Source organism: Macrosteles quadrilineatus, unplaced genomic scaffold (assembly GCF_028750875.1).
Source record: "Macrosteles quadrilineatus isolate MER2022 unplaced genomic scaffold, UCM_ALF_1.0 Scaffold_6__1_contigs__length_79288215, whole genome shotgun sequence".
In the NCBI taxonomy this organism is placed as follows: Eukaryota; Metazoa; Arthropoda; class Insecta; order Hemiptera; family Cicadellidae; genus Macrosteles; species Macrosteles quadrilineatus.
This window is the reverse complement of record NW_026542599.1, coordinates 30,813,975-30,828,032: the sequence shown is the minus strand read 5'-3', so window position 1 is coordinate 30,828,032 and position 14,058 is coordinate 30,813,975. Positions and strand designations below refer to the sequence as shown.

The following is a 14,058-nucleotide window of genomic DNA, read 5'->3' as shown; positions in this document are numbered from 1 at the left end:
AAACATGTATTAATATAATTTATTAGCAATAGAATTTATTAGTCTTGGAATAGAATGCCTAGGCCTAAATGCTCTGTTGTGAAGAGTAAAAGTAAAAAATTCAACAACAACCCGTATTTAATTTAAAACAGGCTGGCCTTAATTTGAACAAGTAAAAATTGAAATGATTATTGTTTTGTGGAAGAGGAAAATACGACGTAAATCTGTGATTGTGTCAGTTCCAATGAACTGAGGCTGATAATTTGATCCTCCTTATTGACTCGAGTGTCCACAATCATGGTCCATCATTATCCCATCCTATATAAGAGATCTTCGCCTCTGTGTGTAGTTAGATGTTCTTGTAGCTTCTTCTAGACACATCCACCATGAAGGTACGTGCAGTGTTTTTAGCAATTCTCTGACGTGAAAGAAAACATATTTTAACTAATTTTCATTAGCAAGGTAATTTTAACTAATCTTCATGTTAGCTAGTGCAAAATTCGTTTCATGTAAACTATTATATATTTCAACAAAATTTTAGGATTTTGGTGACCTGAGTTGTTTGGATTTAGGCCTTTACCTTGAAGACATGCGGTGAAGGTGAAATGGAAGCCCGTAGAGATATTATTTCATAGAGGTCAAATATGTTTCCTTTAAAAACATTTGCTTCCTTATTTTGTTTGAGGTTATTAACTTAATACAAAAATTACAGCTACTAAAACTATTAAATCATTTTTTTTCTTTTACTTAGACCTTAGACCATCAGTCTCATTTTCCCGTAGAGAAGAATGAAATTTCAAAATTAAGGTCTTCTATATGCCACAAGTATGTAATATGTTCAATACTACTTTATGTAATATATATATTTATTACTGTAGATTTTTTAAATATGCTGATTATTTAGAGTATTTCAAATAACGCATGCTATTAAAACTATAAGTGTTTAATGATCTGAGATCTAAATACCTAACATAATTAATGCTTTTTATTCAAGGTTCGTAGGAATAAAATACAAAAAAAATATAATAATACAGTTTGTTGAAAATAAAAAACCAAATATAATAAAAAAATACCTTAGCATATTTATTTATAAATATACCATATTTTTCATAATAGTGAATGCCAATGATGTGAAGGAACACGAAGAAATGTCCATACTTTGTATATCAAGGTCACTTCTAACGATAGGATGAAACTTAGGTTTATTGAAGATATAAATCTTTTAAGGAAGGGTTATTGTATATACAATATTAATACATTCATGATCCACGACATTGTTTATTAATTGCCTTAATTGGTTCGTAAAAAAAATATTTAAATCTTTACGACTCAATATTATAAGTCTACCTATCATCGTCGTTCCTTAGTGGCATCATTGTAAAATTGTCAATTTGTAAATTCTAAAGAAGAATAATTACTTAATTTTTAGTGTTTAAAGTGTATTTATTTTTTGTAAATTATCTTAACCTGTTTGGTTGGCCTCATAAAATATTTATTGATATTATATTTGATATTGCTTCGTGTATTTACTTCATTCTTGGACGTATAATTTTGTATTGTATTCTCAAAGTAATAAGGCCAACATCTGTGATAAACTACTAATGCAAATAAAAAATACAGTATAAATAAAATTTTGTCACACAAGTTGTAAAATTTTTTTTCCAAAATTGAAAAATCTAAAATTTTTATGTATTTATGAATTTGAACGCCCCTGTCTTGCGTGGAAATTAAAAATAAACATTATAAAGTCTATAATAAGTTCAAATATTCAATATGGCCCATTCTAATTTTATTCTAACGGGTGCTTTAATGATATAATAACAAGTGTACTGTATTGACTGGAAGTAACTAGTTAGTAATCAGTTACTGTACTGTGCTGTTTAGTTACTGTATTATAGTAACTAGTTAGTGTAGTGTAGTAGTGAGAAGTTGTTTAGTTGTCATTGCCACTGATAGTGAAACAACGAAACATTGTACCAAACACTAATTACACCACTCAACAATAAAATTGACATGAACAGTTGATTGGTTGATTTTAATAGAGTGCCTCTCTCTCAATCCTTGAACCTCATTGGTCAGTTACCCGCGTTGCTATGAGGAAAAACTATGCTGTTTTAAAAGTAAACAATTCTGTTACGAGAAACTTTTCAATTATAAGAACTGTACTGAAACGGCTACTTAAAAAAATTGTCGTTGGTAAACAATATTAACGTGTTCAAATTATTTTACTCCTTTCTTAGTCAAAGTTTTAGTAATGTCTCATTTACAGCCTGTATTAGCAATAACAAAAACGCTAATAGAGATATTATTATCTTAAACTAACATCAATGTAATTACGTCTTTTTCTGTTGAAGGTTACCGTCTTCGTTTTGTCCCTTCTACTCGTTGCATCAAACGCTTTCCCTCAATTTAATCTGCAAGTATCTCCATACCCAGTGCAGCCTGGACAACCGTTGCAACCGATGGTTCCTGGAACCGTCGTGACAAGAACAACGTACGTTCAACCAGCGCAACAGTTGCAACCAGCGCAACAGTTGCAACCAGCGCAACAGTTGCAACCAGCGCAACAGTTGCAACCAGGCCAGACTTTGACCAGTACAACGTTTGTTCAGCCAGCACAATCTTTGCAACCATTGTCACCTGGACAAACTGTGACTAGAACAACATATGTGCAACAAGTGCAGCCGGTGCGACCAGTGCTTCGACGAGGATAAAACTAAATCGAGATAATAACTTTCGAAGTCGTTTGCCGAACATAGAACAATCCATGAAAGTCGAAATGAAATTTCATTAGAATATTTCAATAAGTCCCGAGCACATAGGTAACTGTGTATGTAATGGCTGATGTTGTAAATTTTCTGATGTAATTTATAAGCTACATTAAAACATGGTGTTTTGATTGCTTGTTTGTGTTGGAAAATTCGGGCTTTGTTTCCTTAAATTATTGATGAGTTCTTGTTGCCTTTGCATCTTGTTTATGAATCTTAAACACTATGTATAGCTGTGACTAGAAACGTCCTAAATGAATTTTAAAATTTGTATTGGAAGATTACAGCGTGTATGTATTGGAAAAATATGCAAATAGTTATGGAATTCACATTTTCTTATGATAATGTCTATTGATCGTGTCGTAAATAAATATTTGCATATGAAAATGTCATTTTCTCAATGTACATCCTTTTATTCATAAAGTGAACTAAAGTTATAGTTTAAGTCTTTATACAACTTATTAACATAGTGCATGAGGTATGAGTAAATTTTTGTATTCAATTATTAGTTAGGTACTAAGTCACTAAAATAACTTGAAAAAAAAACTATCATAATAAATTTGATATTTGTGTATGTGAAAATACTGCCAGAATCAAATTATGAAAATATTGTAGATCAATTCGCGTCAACAGTAAATGGACAACTATTCAAAGTTTGTAAATCTCTCATTCTCTACTCAGTTGTATATTAACGATTACGTACCAAGCCACTCAAGAATATAATTGGTCAAATTAACTTAACAAATTACAAAAAAAACAATAATTATAATCCATCACTTAAATTACATAATAATTAGTTAAAAGGGACACATAGCACAAGGTTCCTAAGCTTGAAATTTTATCCGATTGATTTTATCTTTCATTTAACTTAATTGCTATACTAACTTGAATATGTGTGGAATGTTATTAGAGCAAATCGGAATAGAAACAGAATTGCAAGGGAAATAAACACAACTTGAGTTACTTGAAACAGTTATTTATTGGTTACATAGAAGCTGAATAGAGGTGGCAAAGATTGAACTAGAGATTTATAGTTTGCCTCCCAAAAGACCACCGACTATGGGCACACCTTCCAGTAAAGGGGTGGCTTGGGAGAGTGCGAAGAAGTATGCCACGCCAAGGGCGACGATGACAACCTGCAAGTTATAAAGTGATTAGGATACACATACTTCAATTTTTACTTTCTCCCCCTATACCATAGTATATGGAGAAAGTATTGTTTTCGTCAAAATTTTCGAGTTATAGTGTTGAGTGGATATATTCGTTTTGGGTCCCCCTCGACCCAATAAAGTGGTTTTCGAAGTGATGTCTGTGTGTGTGTGTCTGGATGTGTACAGAGCTAGGGACTACACCTGTGGCCCGATTTCGATGAAATTCGGTATGTAGGTTCTAATCCATAGTATCTCCAGGAGTTTTTTTTCATTTTTTTTAAATTTTGATTTTTAATGAGGATTTTTCCATCAAAACCCATAAAAAACCGGAAAAATCGGATTTTTGTAAAAATGGCTCGAACGATTTTGATAAAAATTTAGTATGTTGTAGCCCTTTAAATTCGGAACAAAATGGTATAAATACCATTTCTGTAAAAATTACGGTTCAAAAGATATTGTAAATTATGTTATTTTCCCCATAAAAACCCCATAAAATAACGAAAAATCGGATTTTCCCAAAATTGGCCCGAACAATTTTGATAAAAAATTTGTATGTTATAGTCCTTAAATTCTGAACAAAATTGTACAAATCCCATTTCCGTATATTTACTCTTACAGCTTACACATGATAAAGGTTGTTGACAAACTTATGGGAGAAAGTATGTCAGAATGCTGATACCATTTATTGAGCGGAGCGAGCGAAGCTCTTATACGTCGACTTTTATGCATTTCGTAATACGCAAACTCCTCCTAGACGGCTGAATCAATCGTTTTCAAATTTTGCATGGTGATAAAGACCATATCGGTGAGTGCCAACATCTATATAGCGTTAAAAAAGTCTCTCAGGAATCCGTAGAAAAATGAAACTGAAAATCACATTTTTTTAACATTAGTCTTATGGGTTGCTAGGTAACCATGTTGGCTGAATTAAATAACAAGTAAAAAGTAAACAAAAGATTTGAAGTTTTAGCATGTGCTCATAATAAGCCAACTACCCACAGTATACTAGGAAATTACAAATACAGTACAAAAGGAAAAACATCACTTGTTAATATTGAGCAAAGATTATACTTAAGATTACTCGATACATTGTAGTCAAGGGTAGCAGTGCGAAGTCTAGGATCTGTTTATGACGAATACATTAAGGTGTCTGCAATCCTAAAATGCTATGGGAAGGGAAGGAAACAGGTCCGTGACGTAGGAAGTAGTGAAGGAAGTAGTATAGGCAATCATAAAATGCTATGGGAATAGAGGGAAACAGGTCCGTGACGTAGGAAGTGATGAAGGAAGTAGTAAATGCGAGCAGTCCGGAGTGTGGGGACTGTTTATGACGATAAGATTAGGGTATCTGCAATCCTAAAATGCTATGGGAAGGGAGGAAAACAGGTCCGCGACGTAGGAAGTGGTGAAGGAAGTAGTCAAGGCGAGTAGTCCGGAGTGCGGGAACTGTTTATGACGATTAGAATAAGGTATCTGCAATCTTTAAGTGCAATAGGAAGGGAGGGAAACAGGTCCGCGACGTAGGAAGTGGTGAAGGAAGTAGTCAAGGCGAGCTGTCAGGAGTGAGGGAACTGTTTATGGCGATTAGATAAGGGTATGGGCAATCCTAAAATGCTATGGGAAGGGAGGGAAACAGGTCCGTGACGTAAGAAGTGGTGAAGGAAGTAGTCAAGGCGAGCTGTCTGGAGCGTGGGAACTGTTTATGATGATTAGATTAAGGTATTTGCAATCCTAAAATGCTATGGAAAGGGAGGAAAATAGGTCCGCGACGTAGGAAGTGGTGAAGGAAGTAGTCTAGGCGAGTTGTCCGGAGTGTTGGAAATGTTTATGACAATTAGATTAAGGTATCAGCAAACCTAAAATGCTACGGGAAGGGAGGAAAACAGGTCCGTGACGTAGGAAGTGATGAAGGAAGTAGTCAAGGTGAGCTGTCCGGAGTGTGGGGACTGTTTATGACGATTAGATTAAGGTATTTGCAATTCTAAAATGCTATGGAAAGGGAGGAAAATAGGTCCGCGACGTAGGAAGTGGTGAAGGAAGTAGTCTAGGCGAGTTGTCCGGAGTGTTTGAAATGTTTATGACAATTAGATTATGGTATCAGCAAACCTAAAATGCTACGGGAAGGGAGGAAAACAGGTCCGCAACGTAGGAAGTGATGAAGGAAGTAGTCAAGGTGAGCTGTCCGGAGTGTGGGAACTGTTTATGACGATTAGATTAAGGTATTTGCAATCCTAATGCTATGGGAAGGGAGGAAAACAGGTCCGCGACGTAGGAAGTGGTGAAGGAAGTAGTCAAGGCGAGTAGTCCGGAGTGTGGGAACTGTTTATGACGATTAGATTAAGGTATCTGCAATCTTTAAATGCAATGGAATGGAGGGAAACAGATCCATGACGTAGGAAATTGTGTAGGATGTAGATGTGTGGATTTATGCATCTCCAATACTACGGTGCTTTCAGAGTGAACTAATGATTTTCTCCGAGCAAAGCTCGGTCCCCAGGTACTATAATCAAATGACGACACTAGCTTGAGGTTCGTGACGTATGAAGAGGTTAAGGAAGTAGTAAAGGTGAACAGTCTGGAGTATGGAAACTGTTTATGACGATTAGATTAAGGTCACAACGTTCCTAAAATGCTACGGAAAGGGAGGGAAACAGGTCCGCGATGTGGGAAGTGGCGAAGGAAGTAGTAAAGGCGAGCTGTTCGGAGTGTGGGATCTGTTTATGACGATTAGATTCAGGTATCTGCAATCTTAAAATGCTATGGGAAGAGAGGGAAACAGATCCGCGACGTAGAAACAGGTGAAAGAAGTAGTAAGGTGAGCAGTGTGGAGTGTGGGAACTGGAAACCGTTTGTAGCAGTTTTAATGTATCTGCAATGCTGAAATGCTATGAGAAGGGATGGAAGCATGCCCAAGACATAGGAAATTGTGAAAGAAGTAGTAAAGTCTAGCAGTACGGACAGTGGGGATGTTTGTTGCAATTGCATTAACGTATCTAAAATACTAAAATGCTATGGAAAGCGATGAATACAGGTCCACGACGTAAGTGGTGAAGGAAGTAGTAAAAGCTGGCAGTGCAGAGTGGGGGAACCGTTTGAGCAGATGGATAAATGAATTTGTAATACTTAAATGCTATGAGAAAGGAAGGAAACAGGCCAATGACGTAGTAAATGGTGAAGGAAGTAGTAAGGCTAACAGCGCAGAGTGTGGGAACTGTCTTTGGCAATTAAATTAATGTATCTGCAATCCTAAAATGCTATGGGAAGAGAGGGAAACAGGTCCACGACGTAGGGTGTGGTGAAGGAAGTAGTAAAGGTGAGCAGTGTTGAGTTTGGGAATGGATTAATGTATCTGCAATGCTAAAATGCTACGGGAAGAGACTGTAGACTGTAATATGTTAAAATGATTACGAAGCACAAATCGATACATATTTTCGATACATGCAATCGTTTACAATCGAAATTTACAACTGAGTTGACAACAGCTGATTTTTACTCCATAGAGGCTAAAAACGATTTTTACTCCCTAAATATTAAATACCCCCGCCGCAGCAAACCTGCAGACTAAGCGAATTTCCATTTGACTGATTGGATTTACACTGAAATGTCTACTTAAAAATATAACATTTATTCCCGATTTAAATAGAATTAGTTTAACAAGTACTTAGGTTTGCTGCATCAAGGAGGGTAAAATTGTTTTTTTTTTTGTAAAATGTTAATAGTTAGTAAGAAATAAAAACATTTTCCAAATTTGATCAAAATATGTTCATAAACAAGCAAACTACAACAGTTTACTTATTCTCCATAAGAATAACATGGGAATTTTAAATTTACAATTTTTTGGAATTTTCTCCGTAACCGTTAGGCGCATAATAACGCTTCAATATACTAAATTATTTGTTTTTTTAAGCTCTACAAAATGGTTTGGAAATAAATTGCAAAATTTTAAGTTTTTTGGGTCAAAAATGGGCAAAACCTATTTTTACCCCATAAAATCCCCCGTAAACACCCGTTACCATGGTCCGATCATGCTGGATCGCGAACTCGTTCGAATAAACGTAGGTTTACACGTTTGTGCCAAATTTCATCAAAATCGGATCATTTTTGCTTGAGTTATCGTGCTGACGGACACACACACACATATATATATATATATATATATATATATATATATATATATATAAATATATATATATATATATATGAATTTGAACGGATGGTGTTTTTGGCTTCTAGGGACCTCAAAACGAAAAAAAAAATCGGTCCCGCGTCCAGGTCTTACCATGAGTACTACGGTAATAGCTTATTCCCTGTATGGGAAATTCGCTAAAATGCTACTTTAGACCCGCAGCGCATGCATGAAAAAATACTGTTTTTACTGCAGTAAGACAAAAACAATATAATATGAACCCTTGATGACTCCGCTCAATTTTGTGGATGCCTCTGCGAACGCCACCTAGTTTTAAATACACATACCTCTCAAAATTAGTTTTAAGATTATTTTTACCGACAGAGATACTGTGACGAAAATTATACATGTGCTTCCCAAAACATAGGTGTACAGTAAGACGATAGCTTTGACGATAGCTGGGACTATGAAGAGGTATAAGACATCCCGTCATACACATACCGTTAATTGTAGCTAGTATTTAAAAGAAAGGTGTAGTATAACTAAGCCACCGGCAGATTCTGCTATTGTCAATTACTAATTTACATTGCATACACGGACTGTTTCGTCAGCTTTGTAAGATAAGATCATCTGGGTAGCCGAGTGGTTATGCTCGCCTTCAAATCTGAAGGTAGCTGGTTCGAATCCAAACGATATCGTTTCCAGACCCAGATGCCACATTGGGCTATGAATTATGAGTTAAATGATGCTATCTAACAAAAATTTCAACGTTAGGTAGTAACAAGACCAGGGTTTTGGACATTTCCCTTTCAAAACGTAAAAAATACCACTGGCGTAAAAACAAAAAAAATAAAAAAATACAGTACCTTTTAGACACATAAATGGAAAAAAAGTTAAAACCTAAGCACCTAAGCGAGGAAATTTTATTTTTACAGTAGCACACTCTGGGAGCGCATCATTTTGCTGCATTCTCTTTAAAGTAAAAAAATAAAATAAACTATATATAGTGGGAAAGATGGTCAAGTAGATAGGCTGCCTCAATACCTACATACCGGAATGACTCCTATGCAAATTATTTATTTAAACTACATAATTATACCGTAACCGTAAACAATGAAGGTTGCGCTCTTTACAAAGCTTTATTAGTTCTTGATAGAAATCTCAAGCTTAACCGTTTTGGCGTATTGAACTTAGCCCTAAGGTTTATGTGCACATTTGATTACAAATAAAGCATGTTGAACTTTAATACATAAATATGATTGTGTTAATTTGTTTGAATATTTATTGAAATAACGCTAGTGCTAAAATTGTTTGATTAATCAATTTATTTTGAATTCGTAATTTTATTTGATGAGAGACCATTAAACTTGTGATCTATTACATTGTTTGAAACATACAAAGTGACGGACCAAAGTTTCCAGCGATCAACTAAACAATTTTCAACAAGTTGTCAACAAGAAAATAAGCAAAATACACTTAAAAGTTTGAACTAGAAAAGACAATTTGTATGTTTTATTCTGATAACCACTGAAAATAGGTATCAATATAAATGTGAAAATTTATTGTTTTGTTTGCCATTTATCTACGGACACAGCTTATGAAACTAAACAGCAACCCATATACACTGTTTGGACTAATTTGTCAATTGTAACACAAGAATGTCATTAATAATTATGTTTAAATATCAATTTCAAACTTTTATACCTTGAAGGAGACAGCCATTTCAGTGATAGTGTTGGAACAGAGGGTACCTGTGAAATGGTTATAAACAGAATATTAGGTTTTGTCTTCATTACTTAAACTAAAATAAGTCGTTGCTTTTATTGGAGTTTTAGTTTATATAAAGCAATATCTGCACTGATGTCCTAGTTTTGCTGTACTACATAAAGCCCTTAACTAAACAAGATACATTGATAAATAAAATCCATCGTCATGGTATAGTTGAGCCCAATTTAAGTGAAAAATGACTTAGTTAAATTGGGCCAACAAATGCCACTGTACTATTTTATTTCAAATTCACCAACTGTTCAATCATTCCATGTTAAAAGACAACTAACTGTACAAATTTATCGTATCTTTTACAATATTGTTTGCTATGATCCCATTAAGGCAGTGACACACTATCGATCTTTTCCCCGAACAAGACCCCGAACCGAGCAGGGAGAAGGGAGAAGGGAGGTAAAAATCTGCAAATTTTCAATCAGAACATTTCCCCGAACAAGACCAAGACCAGACAAGTTCTACCGAGCGCGGTAAAAGGGAGTTTAGAGAGAGATGGAGGGCGTGTTTGAGTGAGAGCGCGTAGGCGGTAATAATAAAACAGTCATAAAACATGAAATAACATGTTACAGAATGATAGTTTTGATTGTCTTCAAAAGTTTTTATGTTTATATTAATTTTGAAAGAATTAAAGTATAACAACAATTACTTAATTCAAGTTAAACGTCATTGGTATCATTGATTTAACGGTTTTAACTTGTAAAATGCATTTTCAACCTTGACCAAACACACAACAAAATTACAACATAAATGTCCATAAACATTTTTTTTTGAGTCGGTGGCTCAGTCGGTAGCGTCGCGGACTTCGGGCCCAAGGCAGAAGTGTCGTGGGTTCGGATCCTGGTCACTGAAACTAACTTTTATCAGTACAGTTCACCTTTGTACTGTACGGGCTCACCCCTTGCTTTGCTGGATACGTTCCACGCTCAGATCTGTAGTCTATGTGGACGGGGAAATGCAAGGTTAAAAGAGGCCGCCAACCTCTTTTTAGTAAAAAAAAAAATAATATATAACGGCAAAATATTACCCAACATGTATTTATTTGAGCAATTAAAGAGTTTAATTGCCATATAGAACTATCAACGCTAGCGCAGGCGGCCGCTCGGTGCGGCGCTCGCGACGAAGTACGGGGCAAAAATATACCGTGACACACTATCGTACATCACTCCGTACATCGGACCGATCTTTTCTTTGATGTTTCGCCAAAAAACCGCCTCCAGAGCGCTCGTCTCCCTGCTCGGCCTGATGTCTGGTTCGCCGTTTGGATCGGTGTACGGACCCCTGACACACTATCGAACATGCTCCCTTCGACCTCCCTTCTCCCTTCTCCCTGCTCGGTTCGGGGTCTTGTTCGGGGAAAAGATCGATAGTGTGTCACCGTCTTTAGTATCCCCATTAGATATGGTCTATGAACGACGAAAGAGAAAACTGAACTTCAAATAGTAACAATTTTAGTTTTGAGTTGAAAATAATAACAGCTGAGCATTTAGATGATTTTTTCCCCAGACTGTATTAAGTAAATTATACGAGTATTTTTGTCCTGAGTAAATTATACGACTATAATGGATTGCTTATCTGTAATTGCAATGTAAAAGAAAACCTATAATAGGTAAAGTAATATTTGCAATCCTACAGTACTACTATACTTAATAAAAACATTATGTATGCCCATTATGATTTGTGTTTTACATAAAGCAAAATAAATGAAAATGTCCAAGATTAAAGAATTAACTACTTTTTCATGGCTGACTTTTGTATCGCCACTGCGTCTTAACGACAACCCATTTTCAGAATATGGTGGCCAGTGAACAAAATTAAAATATTTATCATGATTACAACATTTAAGGTTATTTAAAGACACCTTCATTTTACGTTATATCCGCAAAGCATGAATTGAAAACAGCAATTTTTTGCTGCAGTACGAAAAAATATAACATTTATGCATTTTGATTGAACTTGTCTGACACTGAGTATTTTATGCCGATGCACTAAACTCTATTTCTTGGAACAGGTTCACTCTAAGAATAAAAACCTTAAACCTTACAACCTACTCTATACATACCGCTGTAGTGAAAGATACGAAGCAGAACTAAGTGTGCTTTTTTCTCTCTGAGCTTAAGTACTTATACAGACACCTGTGCATCGGAAATATGTTTGCATCTAGTTTGTCTTTGATTGAGTTGACGTTGAACAGCTGTTATTGCAAATGACAAATTGTCATCGTTAAGATCATCGTTGATGTCTTCTTCAGGCAATGTGGAATGTGATAATCATTGTTGGAAAGTGAATGGTATTTGAACAAGTATACATCTTACTTACAGAGCTTTGATATGACAAATAACTGCAATCAGTTGCAGCAAAAACGAATTTAGTTTGCTAGTGTTTTAAATTATTCAATAGATAAAGTCGTGAATACGGAAAGGTACCGTAAAATCTTCTGTGAGTAGTAGTAAAATGTATGTAAATGTTTTTAGCAATTGATTTATGGACAGTTTTGATAGTTTATGATTGGTTTAGCATTGGAGAATGCAACTAGTCTTTTTATCTAATTTAATAAATAATTTTTTGTGGAGTGTGTTACATGTTCGGTTATGTTGGTATGATCTTTTTGGTTACTACATTAAACAAGGTGCACTGTAATATTTGAAACAATACCACTTGCTCAAAGTATATGCAACAATGATAAATGGATATTTTTATTTAGTTAACATACTTTATAAGCTTATAAAATCACAATAAATAAAAATTAAAACACGCACTATTATATCATCGGGCAGAAACGTACATTAAACTTTCTTTAGCTGATATGACAAATCTATAAGGAAGGTATTGATCAATATTAATGTTTAACGTTTGCAAACCTCTTTTTCTAAATCCCTTGAATACTGGTGGTTTCAAAATACTTATAGCATAATAATTTATCATGATAAATAATTATTAAGATTCAGTTGGTAAATCTTTTCTCAGTTTGATTTTATTATTGTCCTAACAGCAACTAAAATGTTGTTTGACTTAAATCAAACAACCACTTTACCTTACAGTTCTCACAGGCAAACATTAAATAATTATTATTCACAATTTGATATGTGGTTTTGAGCAGTTTATACGATTGTCAATGGAAAATCTGAATCAAACAAATACTGACTTAGCTTAACGTGATTTTAAATCCGTTAATTAGTGTAATCTGCAACATCAAAACGAATTTTAGACTATATTAATGCTGCTTTAATGATAGATAGTGGACCCGAAACTATATGAAAAATCATGTACTCTAGATTCCCACGTATTATGATTGACTTCCGAGCATCAGGCTATACTATAACGTTAAAATATATGTGTCTGTCTGTCTTATCATCCCTTAACCAAAATTTTGCTGAAAATCGACTTATGCTTGGCATCCAGAATAATTATAAGTTTACTCCCTATTATTTCTATATATACTGAGGGTTCTGCCCCCTCCCACCCAGAAGGAATTTTAAGGGTCTTTGGTGCGATTTTGGAAAGTAAATATGGAGGGAGGGCTGGAACTGCACTCACGGTCAGTCCCTGGTCCTAATCCAACTACGGAACTGCACTCACGGTCACTTTGAGCCTTTCTGGAGGTACTGGAACTGCACTCACGGTTAGTTTTTAATTAGCCTATGTCACATTGTGCAACACCATGATTGAATTGATTAAAACTTATTAAATTAGTTGAAATATATTGAAAAGTTTTGATTAAATTAATCTAAACGTCAAAAAATAAACTTACTACTGACATTGTAAAAAATACACATATATGTGCACAGAAAATTATAGCATAGTATTTACGATAACATGATAGGCTATATTCTTATTATAACGAAGCTTCTTTTGTAAAGGTTAGGTTAGGTTAGGTTAGGTTAGGATAGGATAGGTTATTTATTGTTGTATTTATTGAGACAGACACTAAAACGTGTATTAAATAAAGTATTGGATAAAGTAAGACAGAGGACGGAATAAACAGATAAGCCTGCTAAGGGGCTAGCGAAGCGTTCAGCCGTGAAAGACCGATTTTTGACCGTGAGTGCAGTTCCATATGGCTTAGGCGGGCTACCCTTCCAACCCTTGTAAATTCCTTTGACCGTGAGTGCAGTTCGTTGTCAGCCAATATGGACTGGTCTTCATAGCAATGCAAGTAAATAATGACTATACATTTTATTTAATCATATATCCAGTATAAATTAAACTAAAACATTGTAGAAAATCATTTACAATAATTTTAATCAATTAATAA

At 34.8% G+C, this 14,058-nt stretch overlaps 1 protein-coding gene and 1 long non-coding RNA gene across 2 annotated transcripts; one reads left to right on the top strand and one right to left on the bottom strand.

The window, feature by feature from the left end:
* The first annotated feature begins 365 nt into the window (after positions 1-365).
* On the top strand, positions 366-2,693 carry LOC128997434 (amelogenin-like). Its single transcript, XM_054423072.1, has 2 exons — positions 366-371; positions 2,334-2,693. The coding sequence occupies exons 1-2, from the start codon at positions 366-368 to the stop codon at positions 2,691-2,693; spliced, it is 366 nt and encodes a 121-aa protein (XP_054279047.1).
* A 1,014-nt stretch (positions 2,694-3,707) lies between these two features.
* On the bottom strand, positions 3,708-11,950 carry LOC128997058 (uncharacterized). The gene is made up of 3 exons (XR_008491086.1): positions 11,866-11,950; positions 9,729-9,775; positions 3,708-3,883 (listed from the first exon to the last, which is right to left on the bottom strand). It is a non-coding gene; the product is annotated as an uncharacterized LOC128997058 (long non-coding RNA).
* Between the last annotated feature and the right edge of the window lie 2,108 nt (positions 11,951-14,058).